The 26,614-nt window shown below is 45.5% G+C and overlaps 1 protein-coding gene across 1 annotated transcript; it reads right to left on the minus strand.

Annotated features, from left to right (window-relative positions):
- Positions 1-26,614, minus strand: midn (midnolin). The gene is made up of 8 exons (XM_086089167.1): positions 26,383-26,614; positions 24,681-24,912; positions 23,014-23,101; positions 22,847-22,909; positions 11,282-11,815; positions 10,273-10,396; positions 9,839-10,162; positions 1-3,622 (listed from the first exon to the last, which is right to left on the minus strand). The coding sequence occupies exons 1-8, from the start codon at positions 26,453-26,455 to the stop codon at positions 3,360-3,362; spliced, it is 1,701 nt and encodes a 566-aa protein (XP_085945293.1). The 5' UTR covers positions 26,456-26,614; the 3' UTR covers positions 1-3,359.

Here is a 26,614-nt window from a genome sequence, read left to right on the forward strand (position 1 = left end):
TTGTATTCTCATTTTGGCTTTTTTATTTATTTATTACCTAAAAAAAGAAAATGTTCTATCACAAGTCACACTGAAATGTATTGCTTAAGAAAAAAAATATATTCATATATATTTTCAATTTTTCAGTTTTTTTTTTTTTTAAAGAAACGTGGTTTGTTTCCATTATATTTCCACCAACAGGAAGAAAAAAAAATCCAGACACGAGCAAGAGCTGCTGCTTTGTTTTTCCCCCCCACTTAAAAAAATGCACAAAGAAATACGTAATTCACAGTTACCATTTTGGTTTCATAAATTAATACAGTCACACATGTGCTACACCGGTCTAGAGCTAGAACATTGTAAATTGTATTCTTGAGTCTGGTTCAATTCCAATAGTTGGCTACAAGTAAGAACAGGCAACTGAAACGGTTGTGATCAGGAATTTCATTGACGTCATGTTTTTTTTTTTTTTTGTATCCCTCTGTAATGCTCTATCATCTTTTGTCATCTTTTTCAATTTCACACAGAAGTGAGGCACACACAGAGTATAGTTCATACATATACAAAAGGAAAATAAATAGAATTTGACAGGGGAGTGAAGGGACAGGCGGATAAACTCCTTTTGGTAATGTTGGATCCGAGGAAAAAGGAAGTGCATGTGGTCCTTACAGGACCTTTCTGGCTCTTTTGTGCCAAGTTAATAGCGTGAACAGTTCAAATTTAGCCTCTTTTTTTTTTCTTTTCAGGGACGTGAGGTTGGGATGACGACATGAAAACAAACTTTTCATCGACACTGCAAGGGCAACATTTTAAGGCACAGAAGCCTTGACATAATAGAGACTCCACCAGCTAGAAAACACAAAACAACACATGCCCCGTGTCCTTGGGAGACCTGAGCCTCTTTTCGCACACATCCTGCAAAATAACCCGCATTTATCCGCCATTGCCTTTTTCACAGAGCCCAGCAAAGGCAGGACAATAACGCCATTACAAAATATCCTAATACACTGATCTGGTACAGTACTAGCAGAGGTTGGTAAATTGAAAAATGCAGTTATTTTTTTTTTTTTTTACATGCAAGTACAAAAATGGGCTACACAGGCTTAGATTATACCTCCATAGGTGGAACATTGATCGGTAATGTCATCCCCCAATTCTGTGTCGTGAAGTTTATACACAACGGCGACATGGAAATACGGGGTGGGGGGGGGGGGGGGCAATGATACTACCTCCAAAAAGGTGGCACTTCATATAGAGGAAAATTACGGCATTTACACACAATGGAAAAAATAGCTACAGCCAACCACTGAAGGCAATAGGCTGAAAATTGTTTATTCCGTGCTGTTGATATTTAACACAACACCGGCACGGGAAAGAGGGCAGGAAAATGCCAACAGATACTACCTCCAAAACTCCTAAGTGGAAAACTCAAAGTCAGCTTTGACCCCCTATTCCGCATTTGCCTTTTTATCCAAAATGCAGAAAAATGCCGTTTTTTTTTTAATGCAGTGTAAATAGGCTACACAGGCACTGTCCTACTGCCGTTTCTTCTTCTGGGGCTTCGGGCACTACATCCAAAAGCGGAGAATTGCTAGGTCCGACTTTCTACCCCAATTCCGCATCATTTAAAAAGAACAGCAACAACACAGAAAGAAGGCGGACAAACGTGGGCTTTTACAGGCAGTGCAAAAGGGGCTATGAAAAGTGGTGTCTTGGTGATAAATCAATACAGAAAGTTCAAACAAACATTCCCGTCCCCATTGTCCCCAATTTCTTAGTGAAAGGTAAGGCCACTTAACAAAAAGATGAGGTTGACCCCAAAAAATGGTAATCTCTCATTGCAATCTCTTGGGAGTGCAACCGTGGCGGGGCGCTCAATAGTTCGGACAAAGTTCCGTGGAAAAAGCTCCGCTGGTTCCTCGAGTGCGTCCATACGTGATCCTCGGTCTCCTGGCGTGAAAGGATGGGGGGCGGGGCTTCAAAGTTTTTATGGAGGGGGGGGATTGGCTCCAACTTCATTGTCACATAACAGGAATGTTCAGTTGGGGTGGGGGGCACACTTAACTTCATCTGTTCTGGTTTGTTGTTAATACTTTCATAGGACGTCCTTTTTTTCCCGTCTCCCCCGAACACGCACAAGTCAAAATTACAAAAACCTTAACAAAAGCAGCACTGTCTGTTTTTTTTAATTTTCATCAGAAATTCATGCATGTGAACCTTCACCTCTGCTCTTCTTTTTCCATTTCATTCCCACGTCATCAGCATGCAAAGAAAACTCGTCCTGACCCTTTTTTTGTATTTTTTTTTTTGTCAAGTGTGTAGCAGCAAAACTGTGATATGTTCATGGATGTCCCGGTGGAGGCACTAGGTAACACACTGATCACACTTTGCCAATAAAAATAGGAATTGCAAGGACTTTAAAAAGGTAGTAAGGGGGGGGGTGTTAGGTCAAATATGAAGAGAAGACGACAAATATGGGGGGACGAGCAACATACACCTTAACAATTCTTTGCCAATTTCCACGTGTATGTACACCATCTACTTGGCTTGCGATTCATTCGAGCGCCACGAAGCACATCATGAATGAACGAATGAATGGATGTTAATTGGTAGTCAACCACAAAACCGCGAAGGGCTGCTGCTTTTGGAAAACAGCAAGATAAGAATAGAAACAAAAAATAGATTTTGCTTTCTTATTAAATGTCATAATTTTCTTTTGTAAAGATTTTAAAATCCCCCATCTAAAGTACTTTCTGTTCATTCTGTTACCACTCCGATCGCTGAGGTTGTTATCAATACTTCCATATTATTTCTGCACACGAGTTAGAAATCAACATCCTGTGCAAATCAACGTTTTGAGCGTTTCTATGAAAACCTGAATGCTTTGTGAACAATGCTACATCTTCTTTTCTGCTTTATAAAATAGTATGTTTAAAAAAACAAAAAAAAAACAACAACAACAAACGACAAAAAGAGACATTGAACCAGCCTGTAACAGGTCAGAAGCGGACTGCTCGAGTGAGTTTGGAGATCAGTAAAGAATGCCCGTCGCGATATTCCAAAGAGTTCGGCAGCTCTGCCATTCTGGGAGTGGCATGGGAGAGAACACTGAGGCATTTGGTGCTTGTGTCCTGTTGGGAAGTCCACTTGGAGCTCTTAGTCACTGTCCAGAGTGCGCCGTATCTCACACACACGCAGGAAAAAGTCAAAAAATACCACCACCACCAAATTCTGCTATGCTCAAATTCAAGGTTTCATCTTCGTCATGAGACGAGTCCAAATCCGTCAGACAAAGTCCCGCTTGCTGTGAAGGATGACGCGATTGAAGTCTGCAAGGAGGGGGCTTTCCCCCGACTTTGCTCCATGCGTCCTTCCTCCTCTCAGGCCATGACGAACTCGGACTTCAGGTCGGCCTTGACGTCGGGCTTCCACACAGAGTCGTCAAAGTCCAGGTCCAGGGAGCCCTCGCTGGACATGCTGCTGTTGCTGTTGCTGCGGCCCGCCTTGCGGTTGGGCAACCAGTGGTAGGGGCCGCGCTGGTCCCGCCGGGCCTTCCGGCGCAGCCGCTTCTGCTGCATCAGCAGCTGCAGACGTTCCACCTTGCAGCGGGTGGCGCGGTTCTCCGTCTGCCGGACTCGGTCGCCTGGGTTGGGAGAGGAGAGGGCAAAAGTTAGCTTGGAAAACTTGCACACTATGCTTTCAATAAACAAGAAATGCATCTACAGCTAGAGAGGAGTTTGCTTTGTGTTCGTAGTCTGGCTTTTTGTCCTTTGTTCTTTCTTTTGGAGAAAATTGAATATGATTATTCCTCCCTTGGGGTTACACAGTATCCTGGTACTACAAATGTAACATAATGCTTTGCTTTCATAAATGAAACAATACCAAAAAATTAAACAATAGTTTGACAAATAGCGAGCATCCCGCCCCCCCTGTTGTTGAACTGTCAACCAAGATAGCATTTAGCATTAGCTAAAGTAATAACACAACCACTAGACTAACGATTAAATTTGTTCTAAATAGTTCCTGGTGAGAATTTATTGTAGATTTGATTTTCAGTGAAATTGTAGTGTCCCGGTTTTTAATTGTGAAAGTCTGGTCACCTTACGTACACATATATCTATCTATACTGTATACAGGGTTCTGAAGGAAGGTGCACGCAACCACAATCGATTAGCCAGCTCCATTAGTTTCAGTTTGGGAATTAAATAATGAAATAACAGGCTCCCATGTCGAGAAAGCAAAGCGGGTCGGCCCATCCCCGCGTTGTGGCTCCGATCCGGCATCGCATACTTGCGCGCATAAACACACACGTGCGGGGCAAAACGGTGCATGCACACACACGGCGCGCACACACAGCAACAGCCGCAGTAGCTTTTAACGTGGATCGATGGCAAATTAAAAAGACCTATTGATTAAACCTTAGCTCTAGTGCAGCCATCCATCTCGGGCGCGGGACAACGGTATTGGCTTTCAATAGAAAATGCAAGCGAATGGAAATTGTACGCGGTGAGAGAGAGCGAGAGAGACGGGAGATTGGGTTTTTCTTCTATTTTTTCTTCCTTTATGGCTTCCTACTTTCAGCTCATTGACCCAGAGCCCTCTTCTCCTCCCCATCTCCCTTTCCCACTACCTCCCACCCTCCTTTGCCTCCCCAGGGATGTTGCTAGGTGGGGCAGTGTGAGGAAGGGCACTGGAGGGGAGGGTTAAGGAATTCCTCCCCCAAGGGGAGAGCAAGGATGGAGGGCGGAGGGTAAAGGATCAGCAGTCTGTGGCAGTTTTCCCAATCGATTATGCCCTCCTTTGCTCTACCCCCATCGGAATGACTTGTGGACCCCGCGTGGGCTTCATCCCCCCCGAGCTTTTGTCCTCCGCCTCTGTAAATACTGGCCACAGTGAACAGGAAATTTGCTGTCATTGACTGCTAGAGATCAGCAAGAATGTTGAAATGGCATCTCTGAGGAACAGGCTGTGGTTGAGGGGGGGGGGCTCTCCTGGTTTTGATCCGTTATTTAATTTCCCCCACAAAAAAATTGGGGACCTCCATCATTGAAGTTGCCTATCCCTACCCTAACACATCACAGCAAGGTTTACACCCCCCCCCCCCCCTCTCTCTCTGGTCGTCCTGCTTCCCCTTACGCCAAAGCATTTTCAATTCTACTTTCCAAAAAGTAGTCGCTAATACAACAAACAGCGAGTATAAAAGGCAGTTTGATGGTGCAGTAGGAGGTCTAAGGCCTTTGGCTTGGCAAGTGTTTTGGGAATGTGCTTGGAGCGCCGCCAAAACGAGTGCGAGTGTGTCTTTGCGTGCAGGCATGTGTGTGTGCGACCATTCATCAGCGTCACTCCCGGAGCCCTGGGCGGCTGGGCCGGACACAGCTGGCCGCAGGGATCTCCAGTCTATGTTTATGACAGTAGGGCTATTATTAGGGCTGGCTAAGAGGGACAAACCATACACACACACGCGCGCACACACACACATGCATTCATGCTGGCTGGCTGGCCCAGAGCCTGACTGTAAGAGCTTTGACGTGAGCACAATAACCTTGGAGGACCCAGTGAGAAGTAGGAAGTGAATGGGAGGGACAAACAATTCAATTTCTTCCACTTGTGCTTTGAAAGAAGCCCGCAAAGACTTAGAAGAAGAAGACGAAGACGATGTGATCTATGAATAATCGATGTGTCAGCCCAGCCCAGCAACAAGACCATGGGCTGAGATAGGGAGAAGGGCGAGGGTGGGAGGGGGAGACGCAGGGTAAAAGAAAAGTAGGGGTGTAGTAGACAGGACACAAGGCAAACATGAATGCTTCACTAAAATCGCAAAGATTGGTGAAGTACAGAGCAACGAAATTTCTCTTAACGGACTCAACCTGAACAAGAAACATGAAAACTGATGTCCAACAGGAAGGAAAGACCGGTCGGTACGGTACTCACTAAAAAGCACCCCGAGATCTTAAATAAGAGGGGAAGACGCGATTGGGGGAGACAAGATTCAAGCCATGACTCCTAATTTTGCAAAGTCAAAGAAAAGGGACAACGAACACGCTGCTTGCCAACAGCACGCCCATTAAGGACTTCGCCCTGTCAGAAGTTGTCAGACACGATGACACTATTTAGTACCCACCATCTACAGGGTGGAGCTAGCTTGCAGTCTGTCGACTGGTCGACAGAATGAAGTCAGACCACAGAAATGCTGGATGGCCTCTATTGCTGTTGTTCTTTGTTTACGCTGTCCACTTGTTTTTGTGGAATTTGTTGGCAGGCTACATCGCATCAGTATGACGTTGCCATGTATGCAGGAAATTCAAGCCAGATCAGGCTAACTAACTGTACAAGACTAAACTGTTCTGCTTGGTAGAATAAAGGCGTTCATGTACTGTTTTGATTTGGTTTGGTTGACAATAAGCGGCATTTATTTGAACTTAAACACTAAGGGGTACCCATGTAAGTAAATTCTCAGTCATCCTAGTACTTGTCCGCAAAAGTTCAATCAAAGTCAACTGATGTTCTTTTTGGTTAACAAGCCTTTGATTCAACTTTTTGAGAACAAGAACTGATGCTGCATAATGATTTAAATCATTAAAAGTTTGCATAGAAGTGCTAAGCATTTAGCGCCTTCATCGACTAACGCAGTCAAAAACAATCGAACCAAGGACTGAAGGTTTCTTTAGTCCAATGAAATGACTTTAACTTGACATTCCAAGCCGCTGGTGACGGAAGCCACCTGGGAAAAACAATGTAGCTCTGCAGTACAAAACAGCAAAGCGGCCAATCAGACGCGCCGCCGATCAAAAACGGGGGGCTAAAATGAGCGTTGTGACAGCAAGTGAAAGGCCGCTGACAGCCCTGCAGGGACACACGCTCTTCAATGACTTTTTAGACTTCATTTGCATTCTCCCTTCTTCTCTCCTTGTCGAAAATGAAAGGGCACCTGATGTGCTTGACTGGCTTTTCATCAAGCTGTACTGCATCACCAGTCGCTGAGCTGCCCCGCACGTGTGAGCGGGTCTTAGCAACGGATAACGGGTGCAACGGAATCGGTTCAAGCCGGTCGAAGCTTAAATGCAGAGAGTCAAAGAGCTCAGATTCTTCCTCACCCACCCTTCTCGTCTGGCTTGCCCGGGACGCTAATGTGACCTGACAAATCTAAAGGGGACAAGTGGGGGTGAAGAGATCCGGAAGGGGGGGGGGGGGGGGGGGGTTCGCAGGAGCCTTCAGAGCGCTATTCTGTGGGCCTGTGTTGAACTAAGGCAGCTGCAGTGGGAGACGGACTAAAAGGCAGCCCTATAATCCCAAAGCCCTCCCTTCCTCTACTCCACAATGGCTCAGCCTGGTGCCCTGTATGCAGCCCCTGTCCCTGGCCCCTACACAATGGCTTTGACTGGGCAGGGGAGCTGAAGGGAGGTCCACCCTCCCCAGTAATGGAATTTATCTAACAATCAGCCTGCCAGGCCGTGAGTCCTGAGCTGAAAAATCCTCAAACTCAGCAAGTCCTTTCACCAGAGCCACGAAACCAAGCTTTTAACCAGCCGTTTTGAGGCCGAGCGTGTCAAGCTTTTTTATTTACGCTTGTCTTATCCTCCCCGCACATGAACTTGCAGTGGAAAAGGGTAAAGGCTCTCTGGAGAGAACCCAGCTATGTGACATTTTCAAGAGGCTGTCTCAAGTATAAGTGTGTACACATACTGAGGAGGACGGAACAGACTGGTTAGTCCTGCGGCTGAATGGAGGCAGGCCTCTGTGAAGTAGAGTTAAGCCGCAGTGTTAAGTCCAGTAAGTCATCCGTCAGGTGTCTGCAGATAAGGCTTCCTGAGCATGCTAAGTTAATGGCTTCCATTGGACGCCGTGCAGAACAGGATGCAAGTAGCCACACAAAGAGACCAGGGTTCATTGCATCAGTCAACCACACCAGGTTTGGTTCAGCTGGTACCCCGTTCAGATCAGCAAGATAGCAGGAAGTTGAGGCAAGGACTGTAAAGTCAAAACAGGGCACAAGACAAGCTTTTCTTTCACCAATTCTTTTTGGAAGCCATGGACGATCCGTGGGCAGTTGGCTCGCTGATGGACAGGATTTAACACCCTTATGATGAATGACGGCTTAGTGTTGTGGTTTTAACACCCCCCCCCCCCCCCAGTGTTGGAGTTCAGAATAAATCTATTTAAAGGTCAAATGAACACAGAGAATGTACAGTATTGATGCACAACACAGGCATGGAAAACGAAGCAGGGGAGGCTGAATAGGCGGAAGATGGACAGATGGATTTTTCAGGCGAGGCTGTTTTTGGACGGCAAATGGGGGGAGTGGGGGGGTGCAATGGCGTGGGCTGTTGAGTGCAGATGTAGCGACAGGACAAGGGGAGGATGAGAGTAACAGGGGTGGAGGCAGCGAGGGAAAGGTCTTCCCTAAGTTAGGAAAATAAGCCTGTGTTATTCCAACTGTTCACTGGACACTTGTGAGGGCACTGGGGGTGATACAGGACCGACTGCACATTCCCGGTCAGTCAGCTGCTTAAACTGAACCTCCATTCTGCTCTCACAAAAGCAAACATTAAACAAGATTCCCTGCATCTCAGGACTGAACCCAGCGGACTACTTCAGCAAACTCCATTTCCCCGACAGGAGATAAGGAGGCGGCACAAGACAATGCTGTTTTCTCTTAGTGTAACCTTACAACACTGGCTCAATGTTATCTGTGCAGGACATCTGTCCGACACTCCAAATCTGGTGTCTCCGGCCGGAAAAGTGCTTTAAAAGAGTGTCATCCGAACTCCAGCACCTGCACCAGCACCGCCCTTGGGCATGGGCAATGGGCATGTCTGATGTTCAGTCCCTACTCGTCCTGACCTGTACACACCCCTGTCGTCTTAAAGCAGCCGAAGCCTAATCTACTCTAAACATAGCTTTGCCCGGGGTGGAAGGGGTAAACCTATCTCCTTGGTGCGCATAAACAAAGCCAACTTGCTGCATGACAAGTGATGCCTGATTGAAAAAGTCAAGAGAGGGTTGTATCGCATTTCTTAGCAGAGCAACCCCTTCCCCTCTTCTCCTCCGTCTTCCACAAAAGGCTATTTTGGGGGACAAAAACTTTTCCTGCCAAATGAGCCCTTTTCGGACAAATATCTGGAGCCGCAAAACATTGGAACATTGTGATGCAGGAAACGGTGTTAGTGTTAGTCTAATGTACTGAGGGCCTAAATGCTAATTAGAGCTGCACCATAACGCAAATATATGCAGCATCCAATACGTACAGATTCATTTTTCTTCTACCTTTTGTCTTAAGTTTTGGGATTTTGGGGTAATTATGATCATTTTCCTTTTTTGGACATTTTATGGTTACTTTTTAAATGTTTTCTTTTGTGCCTTTTTATTCAATTCTCTGACATTTTTGGCAATTTCAATTTTCTTTTTCTGACAATAATTTGGACACTGGCATTTTTTGAAATATTTAATTAATATTCTTTTATCTAAATCATTAATTAATTTTAAGAATATTTTATCAAAATTAATAAAAACAATTGTGTAAAAAACATTAATTTCTACTAATTCTATTAGAGATCCACAGGGAGCCAAAGGAGAGGGACTTAAGAGCCAAATGTGGCTCCAGAGCCGCAGGTTGCATACCCTTGGGCTATACCAGCTTCTTAGGTTGTTTAAATCTACTTCTTCTTTAGCACATTATCGACACACAAAAAAATCAGCTGCTGATCAAGAAAATGATGAACTGGAAATGAACACACAGTCTTTCAAGGCAACAGCAGGAACATCTGTGTCGCGAGTGCTTCAAAGGGATGCGCAGTGAATTAATGTGCCTGTTTGTGTGTCTGTGTTTTTGTGTCACGCTTTCATGTGCGGAGTCACTCACCAGGGGGCTTGCACATGCGGATCTGGCTCTGGCACTGCACCAGTGGATGAAGGGCCGGTGGAGGGCTGCTGGGATTGCCGGTGGGCACCGAGGTAGCTTTGGCTGAGAGTCCCGTCGGGCCGACCACCGGGGGCGAGGGAGGCGGCGACGGGGACGGCGAGCTGGGCGTGCCGCACTGGGTTTGGTAGCGCAGTTGGGTGAGGGACGGCGGCATGCCCTGGTAGTGACGTGTGGCGCTCAGGAGGTCGTTGAGAATCTGAAGGATGGTACCTATATCTCGTCTGGGGCGCCCGTTGCTGTCCTGGCAGTTCGGGTGCAAAGTGCCTGAGAAGAGAGGAAGCAGAGTATTACAGCACGTCTCTAAATATAGCACCACTCGCACACTCCAGAGGAGCGTGTGCATGTTTATTGCCAAGAGTACCAATAAATCTCACCTGAAAAGGTCCCAGAAAAGACTCCAGGAGCATGGTTCACAAAGCTTTCAATGATGGCGCCAGGTTTACGGGAGCGTGCTGATGAACTAGTGCCACTACTCGGGCTGTTTGTGCTGCAGCTGGCCTGGAACAAAAAAATGGCAGTAAAGTGAGTATCATCATGTGTAAAACAGTTAGTTTGAGGAGCAAAGATTTTGAGCAACCAAGTGACATTTACGTCATGATGCAACCACTAAGAGAAATGCACACAAGAATCAATATGATTAACGGGTCACTCAGAGGTGGGCATTCCGTTAATATTGACGGAGGGTCTGTCAATCCGTCAATGACGGACGCCCAATTTGTTGACGATTGACGGGAAACTTTAAAAAATTTACGAGCTTAGCATTGATGGAAGGGGATTTTGTCCGTGAATGTAGTCGTCAATCCGTCAATAAATTAGGCAATCTGCCAATGTCGTATTTTGGTGACAAACTGACGAATGACAACTGACGGAACATTGACGGTTGCCCACTTCGAACGACGGAAATATTGAAAAATGCTAATTTTGTTGAGCAATAGACGATGACAGACTGACAGTTCAGCTTGAAATATTGACGGATTGACGTGGACGGAAGGGTGACCCGACTGTCAAAATTCATTGATGCACCCACCTCTGCGGGTTACACTACGGACTAAAATGACATGGTATAAAGGCCGGGCCAAACTTGGCACCTTAGGCAACTAATTAGACATTCGACAGTGAAAGTGAAACCTCTGCGATATCCTCTGGGAGAGGTAGTTAAGTCACACCAAAACTGACCTGTACTTCACACTTAAAAGTAAAGTTCTGTTGCACTTTCGGGGCGTTTTGATCGGACGTTTTGGTTAGACTTTTTGGTCGGGTAACTTTTATGAAAAGGCATAGGAACAATATAAACTGCCAAAGACGGTGGCTATGTTACTGACAAGCAACAATTTCTAGGCATGATCCAGTATCGTGCATAGTAAGATGATGCTTCAAACTTACCTCAGGGCACAAAACGGGGGCTACAGGGCTGGCCTGCCCCATGTTGTGGCTGGCCTGGCCTGAGGAAGGCTGGTGGTAGTGGTGATGGTCCCGCAGGTGATGAGGAGGAGACCGGAACAGACTCCCGGGGACATGCGACGTGCGAGGGGAGCGGGCAGGAGGCTGAGGGGTAGCCGGGCTGCAGTGAGGAATGGGCGATGGGGATTGATGGTACATGGGGGGCAGGGACTGGTGGTGTGCGGCGGGAAGAGGGAAGCTTGAGGTGCTCGTGGAAGAGGATGTGGAGGGGCCTGGCTGAGGCAAGTGGGGGTTGTGTGGATGATGAGGGAGGTGAGAGTGCGGTTGAGGGATACAAGGCTGTCCTGTGGGCTGGCCCGTTGCAGCGTCTGAGTTGCCCCGGGTGATAAGGTGCCTGTGCTGGAGCTGAGGGCCGCCCGACTGCTGTGCTGCCAGCTGGAGCTGGACAAACATCATGTGATCACCCACGCGGAGTGCCAGCGTGAGGGGAGAGCGGCCAGACAAGAAGTCGCTGACCTGTGGATGGAAAAAATATTTGATTTTCAAAGATGAGCGCTAAGGTCTGCACAACACTAGTTAGTGCTTCAATTGTCATTTGTTGATTGATCTGTGCCTAAAGGAAAAAGACATACAGGCCCACAACAACACAGGGGTGGCAAATCCAGGGACAGAAAGTAAAACCATTCTACGGTTTGGCTTTTGCCACAGGAGCTTCTACTAAACGGGCAGATAAGAGAGCTGCCGGCGTTTAAAATATTTAGTCATATAAACGCGATTGGTATACCTCATTTGAAAGGCAACCCGTTCACCTGCCAGATGAGTAGAAGCACCTGTGGCTAAAGCCACTCTGACAAAACTGTGACAAACTTTAATTTCTGGACCTGGATTTTTCACATCTGCAACAACAGCATTCATAACATGATACTTTGTCCATCCACTCTAGGGTCAGGAGCTACCAATGTTTCCTCATTTCCCCGCTACGCTGGATGACTAACGAGATCCAAAGTGAGTCTGCCAAATTGTAATGGGTTCATCCTCGTCCCGGGCCCTTTCCCAAAGTTAATATCACTATAATGCCTATTACCAACAAACTGACTGTGATGAATACAGCCTTATTAGCAGAGGCAACAGAACTGTTGCAGTCAAAAACCGAGAAGCTCCCCTGCGCGCCGACTTCCTCTTCTGTCAATGAACAGTGGACATCCGTTGAAACACAAACAACAGAGCTTTGAGCTCCCACTCTTATGGAGACACAGACGCACCACATTAGGCCAATCCTGCAATCAATCACTATTCTCTAACACTGGGCTATTTACATCTGCTGGATGAGGCTGACTGTTCGAAAACACACAAACAGAGCCCACTCTCACTCGCCTCCCACTGCCCTTGGGCCCGTTCTTAGTCAGCAGTGTCATTCAGCACGGGGACAAAAGCCACCCTTCTCTCTGGCTTAGGGCCTGAAAAATCAGTCCTACGTCCAGGAAATACACCCCGCCCGCCTCACACACACAGAATGGACAATTGTCTGCAGCGGATCTGGAAGGGTTGCCCATTTTTGGAGCACTCACAACAGCAACAGAGTCTAAATGGCATGTGTGTGTAGAGGGGATTCACTGACCCGCCAGTGGCCCGGATGGACACACAAGAACTCCACACAGACACAGCCGACCTGTCACAACTTGGCTAGAGGATTCGCATTAAACAACAAGAGTTTTGTTGTCCTGGCCTTTGCGTGCATGTGACTTTGCTGCATCTTTTTGCCACTCGTTGCTGAAACCACGTGTGCATGTGACTGCGTGTTTTATTGTGAAAGTCACTCAAAGCTTTCTTAGGGTCTGCAAGCAGTAGCAGATGCAAATGTATAGTATCTGTCCAATACGTTTTCAACAAACTTTGCACACAAACTGTCTGTACAGAGGTAGGGTTGGTAGGACATAATGGAGGGAGGATGTTAGGGGGGAAAACAGGAAGACCGAAATGAGGAGGAGAGTAGGAAGTGGCAAAATGAGAACCAAGCCAAGGCTTTCTTTCCTACCAGGTCTCTGTTATGTAGGCGATCTGATTGCAAGAGATGAAGTCAACCATTCAACTTTTAGAAAGGTGGAATGAGGGTGTGAAGTTTAACACCTGACATTGATATCATCTAATTAACTGATTGTGGGAATGACAAGTTGCTGTGAGAAAGCACCCACAATTGTGACATTTTTCTTCGTTTGTGCATGAAAAGCAGATAAATGCCGGCACTTCTCTTATGACTGATGAGTGTGAAAGAGGATTGGGGGGGGCAGAGGTGTTACTGTCAAGACTTTTGGGATTGCTCCTGAGATGTTGGCCGGTGGTTAACCCTGTGAATCAGCAGGCTCTGCCCTCAATCACTCTTCAGAGCTGCTTATTTATTTCTCTATCGACCCTCGTCTCCCTATATTGCCAGGGTGACCTTTGCACATTGTATTGACATAGGTGTGTGACGACAACAACACAAAAAGGAGAGGCAGGTGAAAGGACAAGGATGGGCTCACAGCTGCCATTTCAACATTGAGTAAAAGGAAAGCGATTACAATCAGCATACAAAGCAGGCTTTGGGATAAACACAAACTCAGCACTTTAGGAGTGTAAACGCGGCCTATCAGGGTCTTGTTGATACAGTCCACACCCACCATGATTACACTGTTGTGGTAAGACGACAAACCCAGCAGGCCTGAGGCTGGGTGTGATAGCATGGTTGGGCGCCGCATGAGAAGCTACTTGGGAAGGGCGTAATAGGCAAGGCGCAAAATCGGCGGGGGGGGGGGGGGGTTGATCACCTGACTGGCAGCTGTCAAGAGAGTGAGTATTGCTGGCCTATAGCACACAGTTAATTACACAAGCCATGGGGGGCATCAATGGTTGTGTTTAGTTTGAGGGAGGTTGGAAGATGGGGTGAAACTGCTGGCTCCACCCTGGTGTGGCCTTGCTTGTTTGCACGGGACTTGCATATACATTTATATAAAAAATATTCATCTATGACACATAGGTGTCCGATAAGAAAACTGATTGACTCCGCATACAGTATAACCATTTTTTTAGTGCATCTTGGTTCAACCTGGATTAAAAAAAACTACTACTACTGTCCACTTAAAAATTTACTGAGTGACAAACCACACTATATTGCTCTATTAGCAATATAAATCAGGTTTCATCCAGATCTAAGCCACAGATCAGATCAGATTTTCATTTGGTGGAAAACCTGGTTACAATGCATTCCCTTTGATCCAGAAGAAATTTCAGGCTTGGATTTTGTTCGTGTTGTTCTTCTAATGTTGTTGTACTTGAATTTCTGGTAGATGGCGCACGATAGGCCACGCATACAAGTAGATTTAGGATTGCTTTTGGATAGAGCATGCGCAGAACACAAACCAATGGTGCTTTCAAACAAAGTATTTCGATCGCTTTTATATGACCAACTATTCAGGTTAGACAAGGGGTAATCGAGGGTTCTTATTCAAGTTTTTCCAGGAACTAGAAATCAGAAGATGATAAGTATCAGTTAAGAACTCTTATTGTTATTGGTCTGGAAAAAAAAGTGGCATCAAACATGCCTAACTCTAAGCATACAGAACTGTTTTCTGAATACACTTTGTCTGTGTCTATTAAATATGCACATTTTAAAAAGTTGGAAAATGTTTAAGCAAACATCCTCATTAGTCACCCAAACGCAATTTTCCACTAGCCACAAAGCAGTTTTTAGATGGCCTTTCTCCTAAAACTTGGCCATAGTCTGAGTTCTATGGGTGCTCTCGTTCCTCCTAAAATTATATTTAAGTACATGTTCAATAGACCGAGCTCCCAACTCAAGTCAAAGTGTATAAAAAAAATAAAAAAAGCCTCAGAGTATTTTTTACCTCATACAGTGAATTTTTTGTCACCGTTGACTCATAAAGTCAATTTGGTCCCTCACACTTGCATTTCAGAGCTAAACATGTTTGCAAACCGACAAGTCGGACTCACAAAAGGGTCTCCAGTTGTACATGCTTGCACTGCCGCAACCTTTTCTTCAGACAAAACAAATCAAAAAGGGCAAGATCGGCAAACGCAAAAATAACAGAGCGCATATTGACGACTTTCATTTCGACAAATGCAGGTGCGGAATGCAGACGCGCACGAGAAGCAGCTTGAGGATCCGGAGGGGCTGCCGAGTGGAACACCTGAAATGGGGCCCCGTTTCCTGAGGGAGTGGAGAAGGGGGGCGGAGGATGATACAGCACAGTCTGCTTGCCAGCGGCCACATTGGCGAGAGCAATCGTGTAGCAACAAGCCTCTTTCAGACGGACAGAGACTGTGAGAGGGAAACAAGGGGAGGGTGTCTGTTAAGTGTGTACGTGCGGTAAGGGGATGAGGAGGGGGGATTGTGGGGGGGGGGGGGGGCGTTCGAGTGCTGTCGAGCTGGCTAGTGAATGATTCCCAGAGGTCTCAGCTATAGCAGCTCAGCTCCAGTCCAAACATGCCTGTCTGCTCTCAGGAGCCCGGCCAAAAGAGAGCCAATGTGGCTGGCTAGCATTGACGTCAGGACAAACACCAGATAGAGCTTTCTGGAACATCACAGGCAAACAAAAGAGAGGCTTCTAGGCATGTCTGAAACCCTCCTCCTCCTCCTCCTCTTCCTGCTCCTCTCTGCAACCTTTATTTCCCCCCACCGGTGCTCCTCGCAGCACACTTGAATTCCAAAGCTTTACAAAAGCAACTTGTGTAGTGGTTTGTTATGAGAGACTCAAGAAGAGCAGAGCGGAGGGGCCTCACTTGAAGCCAACCTCGCATTGTTTCCTTTCACATGCGGCGCCTGCGTGGTATGCAAAGGGAAGAAGCAAGGTGTGGATTTGCCGAACCCGACACACACGCGTGATTAGCTCAGGCTGGGTGGTGCTAATGAAGAAGACGTTCTCTCGTTAAATACCACAGTGCTGTCTGATTCAGGTGCTGATATTTTGTTTAGTGGGAGGCTGTGGTTGCCATGCAGAGATGGGGGAAGAGCGTGATAAGGGGCAGTGAGAGAAGGAGGGGTTGGGTGAAGATGGTGAGAGAAGGGGGGATGGCGGATGCGGGCGGTGGGGGCAGGGTGTCAGGGAGTATTGGTGGTGGTAGTAGTGGTGGTGGGTGATGAAATATTCAGTGAGGATGTGCCTCTGGCTCCTTCCCTCTTTTTTTCTTTCGACATCTCTGGCTGACAGTTTTATTTATTGGGGTCCCTGTGGTTCAAGGAACTCATTTGCAGTCGTTCTTCCTTTGCACACTAAGCGAAGTACGGCAGTGGAGATAAGGAGGGAGGAGGGGGAGGAAAAGAAGATGGAGGGAGCTGGCAGCGCCGAGCTGACATTCATGAACAACTGAGCAGCTTTGTGTTGGAGAAAAGAGGATAGAGGCTTGGAGGGCGGGATAGGAGGGTGGAGAGAAGAGGAGGGGGCCAGCTGTCTCCTGCAGCCATATTCTGGTCTCGATGAAGCCGCTCACCTGTCGAAGCCATTTTGTTAACCTGCCTATCGACTGGGAAGGTTTGATCGCACCAGGACACTATCGACAGTCTTTGTGCGGACACGTACCAGCTAAAGATGCAATAACGGGCACTCAAACGAAGAGAAGAAGAAAAAAAAATCAATGACTTGCATCATGCCCTAAATCCTGAAAGTAGCCAAGGGGCTCTTCAAAGACATTAGGAAGACTGGCATGAGTAATACTGCCTGATATGAAACAGAGACGGGCAGGAAATAGCATTCATAACGGTGAAATTAAATTCCCACTAAAGCCACTCCTTGTGGTCACGGCTCAAGCCAAGCAGAAACTAGAGTAGCCTCAATGTGAAAAGTCCTGATCTCATTGGTTGGCACAATATGTATGTTTACATCACAACAACCCAGTAAGAACGGATACATGCACTGGAAAGTTTCATGGAGATATGACATTTGGCAAAATGGACTTAGAAAAATATGACTACTCAAAACAGTCTTTGAATACACTTAATTGGCATAGATATAATTAATTATGTAAAATTGTGATAAGTAAAAACAATCTGAAAGACAGCAGTGTTATAAGAACAACTGCTTCTTCTGTTTTGGCTGACATACTCGCACATTCCCAGACTGAACACATTTCCTAGTCCAATTTTACATCCATTTTCAAATGCTCCGGTTACTGAATTATCTGTGAACCCAGAGAAGACCCTCTTTGTTTTCTCTGAATAACTTGTGATTTGCCCCAGTCCTTTGACATTGCAATGTAATTGACCTCATTAGACTTAGTAGTGGCCATCATGCGTGCCATTTTTCCATCTCCGCCCACCCACTCGGCAAGCCTACCGGTCACGACGTCTGCTACTTGAATCACAAAAGCTCCACATTGCCGGGAGAATACAAAAACAATGGCGGTCACGACTCGTAGAGATGGAGAAATTGTTCTTGCCAACGAAAGAGGCGGACATTAAAAATGGATGCCGGCCGATGCACAATGAACAAAACCCCCTCAAAAACACCTTGACTACCCACACCGCCCATCCCCCCTTTCTCCTGCTGTGCATTAATACATCACAAAAGGGGATTACACAGGTGCAAAAAGGCTGTGTGATCATCTTATTAACGGCATTACCAAGGCCTCCATTTACATGAGCGGCAGCTCGATGGGGTCTAACCATTATTGGACCATAGTCTTTTATCTCAATTTTAATTCACATGTTTAGGTAACAAAAAGGCAAATTACCATTCTAAAGGAGAGAAGAACTTTTAGGTATGCGCATTAAAAAAGCCTTTAATTCAGATGGTGGCTGGGAGGGCATGCTATTGACCAATACATTGAGTCATGTTTTAGTTTCTTGGCGCGCCTATGTCCTAAATTCAATCATAATGATTTCAAGTAATAATAATAATAATAATATAATAATGCATCGGATTTATATAGCGCTTTTCTAGACACTTAAAGACTCTTTACAATGGAATGGATACATTATTCATGCACTCAAACATTCACACTGTGGTGGCGGTAAGCTACTTAAGTAGCCACAGCTGCCCTGGGGCAGACTGACGGAAGCGTGGCTGCCAGTGTGAGCCTACGGCCCCTACGACCACCACCAAACATTCACACCTTACATACACCAGTGTGAGTAGTAGTGTCAATGCAGCTGATTAACTATCATCCAGGTAATGTGCATGATCGGAAAGGGAAACATGACACACAACGGTATACAGGGTGTCTGTGAGGTCTGGACACAGGGTAAGTGGATATTTTGCATTTAATTGACTATTGCCAATATTTGGGTTTTCAAAGGGTTATTAACTCATTCACTGCCAGCCCATAAAAATGATGTCCATAGCTGTCGATGACAGTGAATGAGTTAACTGCATGTAAACGTAGTCAGTGTTAAAGCCCATTTACCATGTGTCCAAACTTTACGGACACCCTGTATATAATGTTCTGCCAGATTGTCACTATGAGTTCATTCCTGTTCTGGAGTGTAATGCAATAACTCTCCAATCCGCCCATTCATAAGAGGCAAAGCAAAGGAAATGAGGTGAATGTGACCCCAAAGGTTCCTCTTCAGACTTTCACATCACACTCGTTCGCATCACTCTGCTCTGAGACCCAATCATGAGCGTGATCTGTCCCTCCCTGTGGAGGAGGAAGTGTGCAAGGATGAAGGAAGCGTGCGCAAGGACAGCAAGTGTGTATGTGGGGGGGAAAGTGGGTCAGCTATGTAAGCGTCCTCCGCGGGGATGCCGACAATGGCAAAACACGGCCTCCTCCCAAAGCAATCTGTTAGCATTCAAGGGGAAATTTGTCAATTCGCAGCCCAAGCCGGGGCCAAGGCATCGATTCGGGAAGATGCTGAGGTCTACCTATGGATGCAAGCAAATGAAAGCCAACCATATGTGCTGTGGGTTCAAGAGCCCACCTCAAAGCCTCAATCATCGTGATGCCTTGAAGGGCTTGTCAGTTGGTCAGGTTTGGTGCTTTAAGACATGAACAAAGAGGTGGCTGCATGCGGGGGAAGGGCAACGGGGGGATGGTAAGGGTGATGCCTGCTTGCCTGGTTGGGTTTTATTCCAACATCAATGTGCATCAATGAGTAAATAGTCCTGTGTGATGAGAAGGGACATATAATCCTTCTCTTTCTGTCAAATGCCAAGATCAATAGTTGGAGAAAGGACGTGGTTGCCAACAAATGCCCCAAATTTGTGAATATTCCGCTTTCAGCTCTCGTCTTTCATTTTCCTAAGAGGCATCTCCTCAGTCTCTGAACAGGAGCACAAATCCTCTTAAAAATATCCTTTCCACGCCGCTGTTCTTCCGGGATGTGCATATGTAAGATGTACACAAAAAAACATAGAAGGTTGATGAGAGTAGCCCGGCCTAGTGCTGTGCTTTGATGGGCTGTCAGTAGAAAGGGGCTTAACGCCACTTAGATGTCATGCACAGAGTCTCTAGCGAGGTGGCAGAACAGGAATTAAAAGCAGCCAGGATTGTCCTTGTCATCACGGTCAAACTGAGGCGGGGAGTTTGTTTAATTGATAGCTGCTTGGGAGAGCCCCAACTCATTTCAATAAAGGCTGGGCTTTATACTTTAAGTATTTTCACACATACACAGAAGGTGTTCATTTCCGATCACATTTATAAATCCAAATAATCAGGTGAGAAAAGGAGTAGCCTGGGGGTCTTATTGGGATTTTTAAAACCCCCAGTAAGAGTGTATTTTTGGGGGGTTTGCGCCTGTTTGCGTCGCCTTTCAAAAACCGAATATTGCCAATATTTAGGATTTGAAAGGGTTATTGACTAACCTAAACATCGTTAAAGATACCCGTTCCACCTAACTTCATTATCTTGAATGTGTTACAGGATCTCATTAACGACATGCAGTAAGACTACCCAATCTGAGAGATTGTTTACATGCATTGAGAAATTCTTCCATTGTGGTTGCAATAGCCCAAATTGGCTCACAAGTTTACCCGCCCGTGTGTTAACAATAGCCTATAAACTGAGATAATTACACTTACTGCTGATTTTTTCCCTGATGGAACAATTGAGACTTTATTTTCTTAAGTGGATGACGCATCTTACGTCTAATATGGGCGCGGCATCTATTAGCGAGAACGCCACTATTTCAGGAAATGCAACATATTGTGCATCCAACTCACATGCCCAAAACACATGTGGGTGTTAGGAGGATATGAGAGGTCTGGGAGGGTTCATAGGTTAGTGTCTCAGGCTACCAAAGCTAACCCCACCCCATCGCCCCAACTCTGCCAAACATGCACACATTTCCCCAAGGCTATTTTTGGGTGTATGGTTGTATCAGTTATCGTGTCAGACACTTTTAAGAGCTAAGTGCATTGATTGATTTTTGATATCCCCAGCATTAAAGGGGACGAGCGAATGGGGGTCAAACGAAAGGAAAGCTTTGGTGTTTCTATTTTCCAATCAAATCTCGCTGCGATCTATATCGTGCCGTTCAGCTTCATGAATTATAAAGCGGAATCAATTTCTTTGGATAAAAACACACTAAAGCAGCCGAATGCCTTTATTGTAACCTTTTACCCTGCTATCAGTCTGACCGCATTGACCCAGACTGTGCAATTGTGATTAGTTTTGCAATCAGGATGAGCACAGCAATAACGTAGCATAAGAAATTCCACACACACACACAACACACACATGACTAGTAATGCGTCTGAGAGGCCAATGAAGACAAGGGTGACGAATATTCTAAGTTGATGCATCACCTGACAGTAAAGATGCAAAGATAAAGCGCTCGATAGGCAGCTCACTATTCTAAAGTGCAAGCACTCATCCGCTGACACACACCTACACACATGGAGTCCTTGGCTTCTTCGCTGCTACGAGTTCACACGCTCTCCGCGGCCAACAAAGTTCACATCAGGGAGCAAAGTCAGGCCAAAATGTGCTCTGATGTCACAAGGCAGATTTTTGCAATAAGCGCAGAGCAACCAGAGCCTTGAAAGAGGGAGTTTGCATTTAAAAAATAAATTATAAACATCAGCTCTAATCAATTGCACCTTGCAACGTAAATCCAATCTTTAAGAGCCAAAGGTTTGAGGCCTCAAAACCAAACAGTTTTGAAACCAAACCGTTTTTGTAATTTCACAAATGAATTGCTAAATTAGCATCACCATCTATTCCGTTTTTGAAATCAACACTGACGCGTTTGCACATATCTGGCAGTTACTCAACGCTGCAAAAGGAAACCGCTAAGCGCACTTCGCATGTCACGCCGTCCTCTATGTGCGCGTTTACCCTCGCCATCGATCGCCGAGGTTGAGTCATACCCCGACGCGGCCTAAAAGGCGTACGAGCTTTTCGGCGGAATCCGGAGGAGCGGTTTTGCATCAGATGCAGTTGTTCACGGCCCACTGCCGCACAAATTGGCTTTCAGGAAGCTGGCGTTCATCTGACAATCCAGCACTATGGTTTATGAGCGTGTGAGGCCCCAGCGCACTTCCTGGAAACTTGCTTGCGCATGTGAGCGTTACATGAAAGCATCACCGCAGAGGTAGAAGGGCTGGCGCTTCCACATAGAAACCGCAGATGTTACTAGGATACTAATTTAGATGCTCCCTGTTATATCTTAACACATGACGCTCGCTGGTCTTGTTTAAGAAGTGGAGATTAAGACAAGCGAAAGAGGCTTGCGCTTTAGAGGCTCATCCGCTCGCTACTGCATTGCTGGAGTGACAAAGTTGACCCTTCTCACAAACACAATACAGTAGCTCAAATCATGCTTTTGCACGAGCCCCCTATCTGGTATAATTGGAGTGCAATTTAATTGCCTTGACATTTATGGCCTAGAAGCATGTTCCCAAACAAATATTTACACACACACAAGGTTATTTTAGTTAAATAAAACAAACGAAATAACTCAAACTAAAAAAATAATAATAATGTTTTAACAAAATGAAAACAAAAATGTTTTTGTTGTTTTAAACTAAAACTACATTTTACATTTCCAAACTAATTAAAACTAACTATAATTACAGTAAAAATGTCATTTTTATCTTTGGTAATTAATTTAGTACATGAACCTTTGGGGTTGATATTAAATGAGATTTAATATTTATTTAGATGATAACCGGAATAAGGAAGTTTGAAAGTGTGTCACGCGGAGGTGACATCATCTAGTAGCAGCCAATAGAGAGAGGCACCAGAGCCACCCTGAAAACTAATTAAAACTAAGTACATTTAAAAAAAACTAAACTCAAAGCGAAATAAAAAACAACTATAATCAAGTTTCCAAAACTATAATAACATTGCTACTGCATTAATGTAAGTTAGAGATGAACTATGGTGCATTCCAATTTATGTACGAGTTCATGTCACCACTGAAAACCCTGCATATGTTTGTATTATGGCAATGCATGGGCATATGTCATATGTTTGGGGCTCACTAACAACTTCCAACAGTCTGGAAAACTCAAGATCACTAAGACAGCCATCTCATGCTGTTTACTATGAAAAGAAAACCAACCAGGATCAAGTTTACAAATCCATCAACTAATAACCACGCTGACTTCTCACCTGAGTTTCAGTTAAGCTCTCCAAAGCTTGCATTACGGACTGCTCGGGTCTTGATGCTTGAGACTGCGAGGAAAAACAAAGCAAATATTTCATGTAAAAAAATAAATAAATAGATGAAATGAATGACACATGTTGAAACGGCGGACGACTAGGCAGGCTGGCCTCACCATTAATCCTGCTTCGACGGTCGGTACGAGTGTTAACTTGCTCCCATCGGAGACGCCAAGATCCTGGAGTTTGCCCGAACTTAGTCTGCTGCGGGGTTCGGGAAGGAACAAGATAATTAGACTGTGCTGACAATAGCTCTCTTCACACACGCACACACACAAACAGCCGTGGGGGCGCGCCGACTTCAAAACCAGTTTGGAAAAAGAGCTGAGGGTGAAGGGGAAGTATTGATCTGGCTGTCATATTTCAATTTCAAGTATAGCGAAACTCTGACAATTGCTCGCTGTGGCTATTTGGCGGTGTTTGAGGTTACACTGAAAAGCGCAATTTATGAACCACAACCAGATTGTATATAACATAAAAAAAAAACAGAAGACACAAATTTGGATCAAAAATCCTGCTTGATAATCAAGTTGCATTTAAAGGGAGCTTTCCTTTGCATGTAAAGTGACGCAATCCACACGACTGCTACGACGACACTTGCGATGGGGCAGCTGAGTGAAAAGCAGGCGTGACCCAAATCTCACCCTGCACAGCTCAACAAAGACCCCCGGCACAGACTTGCTGGCTGGTCTACAGTTACAAGGGCAGGAGGGGGGTTAAAAAAAAAAAAAAAGGTGGGAGGCAGGCAGACTCTAAAGGATGATGTGATTACAATGGGCAAGGGTGGGTATAGGCTAAAAAACAATACGTACTGTTTGCATCTTCTAAAGCGCCCCCCCCCCCCCTTACTTACTTTTTGCATAACACCACCTGTGCTTTTGGAAAGCTTGCTAATGGTTTCGCTTCACTTCGAACGAGAGAGGCCATCTAGGCGGCGCCCATCCTACCGTGCTACTGCGACGGACACACGCGAGAGCATGACTCACCCTTGACATGTAACAGAGTTACACTTGGGTGGAAAAAAAAATATGCACCACAGATGGAAATGTAAGATCGGATTCGCATTGACGTTTATGAGTCACAAATGCACGAGCATGATCAATTCATTCTGGCCTCCCTGTTTAGAAGGTGGGAGGGATTGATCAATGCACCGTCCCGTCAATACCATCCCAGTGACCGACGCGTCCCCTGTGTGTAATTGCAATACTATTGCCGCAGCATTGGCTACACCTGCGCAATCCGCGCCTATGCTCAGGTTTGAGAAGGTCTATTTAGCTCAAAGTAGCCCTGCAAGCAGAACAATAAACAAATTCTTACCTGAATACCTCCCGTAAAAATAAGGGACAAGAAGAGGTTGCTTTTTAATTGTAATACATTTTTGTGTTACTGCCAACATATTCTTGAAAACTCATTTCAAGGGGGAAATTGACTGACACAGAGCCAGACAGGTGTCAAGTCAATGTTATGGATGTTGCTGGTGTCGAGCCGGAAACTCCCAAGTCAGATTTTATTTTATTTTTTTACAAATCAATACTATAGGTCAGTCCACACGTATGGGTTTTATTTCTACAAATTATCAACCAATCTAAAGTATTTAAAATGACTTGCTATTAGGGCTTTAAATATGCATCTTCCAAGGTTTTATTTGATTTTAGAATTGTAAGTCAGGCCCCCCCCCCCCCCCCCCCGAGCAGAAGGTTTCCCCACCCCTGCAGCCAGTACTTCCTCAGACTAAACTAATAGCTTTTCCCCCTGCTAAATCTTAATGAAACATTTGACTCACGTTTCTTTGTGCAGCAACGCGAGCCTCTCTTTAGGTACTTTGAGCCGCTGCGAGAGTCTCCTCTTCAGCCCGTCCACGGTCTCCTCCTGGGGCAGCGAGAGCTCGAAGCGGGTGCCGGTGGTGGAGTGGATGTGCAGGTTCATGGAGGGCTCGGCGGGGGCGGCCTCGCAGGACGAAGAAGCCCCGCGGCTGGTGCAGCTCCGGGCGCTGGGATGCTGGTCCATCCGATAACCTGTGGGTCGCGCGGAAGGTGGAAGATGAGGTGGCTGGTATCGACGAGGGAGAATTAAGAAGAAGAAGAAGAAAAAAGGAGGACGACGCGGAGGAAGCCGATCCGTGGCTTTTAGTGTCCCCGCAGCTAAACGCTACATGGATGGCTGAATAAACACCACAAAAAGGGTGAGGTTCGTCCACGCCAAACAAAAGCACGTATATTCCACTCGGGTTTAAAGTACGCTTTCAACTTCGACGCACCGCGACGAGACGTTTGGCTTCACTCGTACCCACACAGTCTCCCCGTGCAACATGAGTGACAATGAACGTCGTCGCACACAAAAAGTATCCCAAAGATCCAGCGTCGGCTCGGAAGCCAAACCCCCTGCACGGCGGACCAATGGGGAGAGAGCTCACCCAGGACGAGCCAATGGGGGGGCGAGGAGTACACCCACGTGGAGGGAGAGCGAGTTAAAAGCCATTCATAATAAATGACAGCCTTGAATAAGCGAATGTGGAGCACAAAGCTTCCATTTCACTATTTACACTAATATATGTTTTTAAAAAATATATATATATTAAACAGCATCTTGTTCAAGCATGTCAACTAATGAGGCTGGATACTGTTCTCTCCTTTCTTGATGCAAAACCTTGCAATACTATCCATCTATCCATACAAAAGACAAAACAATTAAATGTGCTTTCAAGTGATTGCATAAAAGACGCAGCACTGTGTGCACAATCATTTCACTCTGACATCTCTCCTTGCTTACTGCATGTATGACTTAAATATCGCCATTATTTATATAATTATCATTTATTTGAATACAAACAAACAGAACAAGACTAGATATTTGCACTATTTGTTCTCCAAATTTCTATCATACACATAACTGTAGTATTTTGCATGATAACATTATTAATTTTGTGTGTTATTGCTCTGTTCTTCTTAAGAAGTTAGCCACCCTTCCACGTTAAAAGATCTCGTTCGCCCCCCAGTGGCCACCGCGGAGACTTTCACTATCAACACCAGTTGATGACTCAGTTGTCTTTCACAATGGTATTTGATTGTTACAAAATGGCCAATTATTAATATAGACTCAATTTTATTTATTATTTTTTAAATTACAAAATAAAAACAAAGGTGCAATGTACTTTGTTGTGCCGGTGGTTGGTTGGTGTTGGTCACTACAGCATGGACATTTTGTGCAAGTTATAATTTTAATTAGCACTAGCCAGCTGCTAATTATATATTTTAATTTACTGTAACTGCCTGGTTTACACCATTCGGTCGATACGAGCCGTGCGGTGAAGTTAATAACGTCCAACACAATTTACACGGCACTCCCTTGACAACATGCTTTATTATTGATCCTTCATTACCTGTCGATATAACAAGCGACTAACCTCCGTAATGTTTTGGACGGAACGGAACATAATATGATTGACTGTTTATTAAAAAAAAAAAAAAATGATGTTCAATGCTTACCGATGACCGTGGCGAGAACCGCGAAGCTTCGCGTGGAAGTAAAAGGTCCAATTTGTTCCCCCAGCTTTGGCATGTAAAGTACGAACCGAAAAGAACAGCAGCGAATTCCCAAAAGGAAGGTGAGTGAAATGAAATATCCACAAGGTGGTCGTAACGCTTCCACCCGTTGCTTCTTAACTATCCAGACTGCCGTGCCTCCCTCTCGGTCTCGAGAACAGCGGCGAGTCAGTGA

This window comes from Leptonotus elevatus, chromosome 11, assembly GCF_054856555.1.
Source record: "Leptonotus elevatus isolate MCC_2025b chromosome 11, RoL_Lele_1.0, whole genome shotgun sequence".
Taxonomy (NCBI): Eukaryota; Metazoa; Chordata; class Actinopteri; order Syngnathiformes; family Syngnathidae; genus Leptonotus; species Leptonotus elevatus.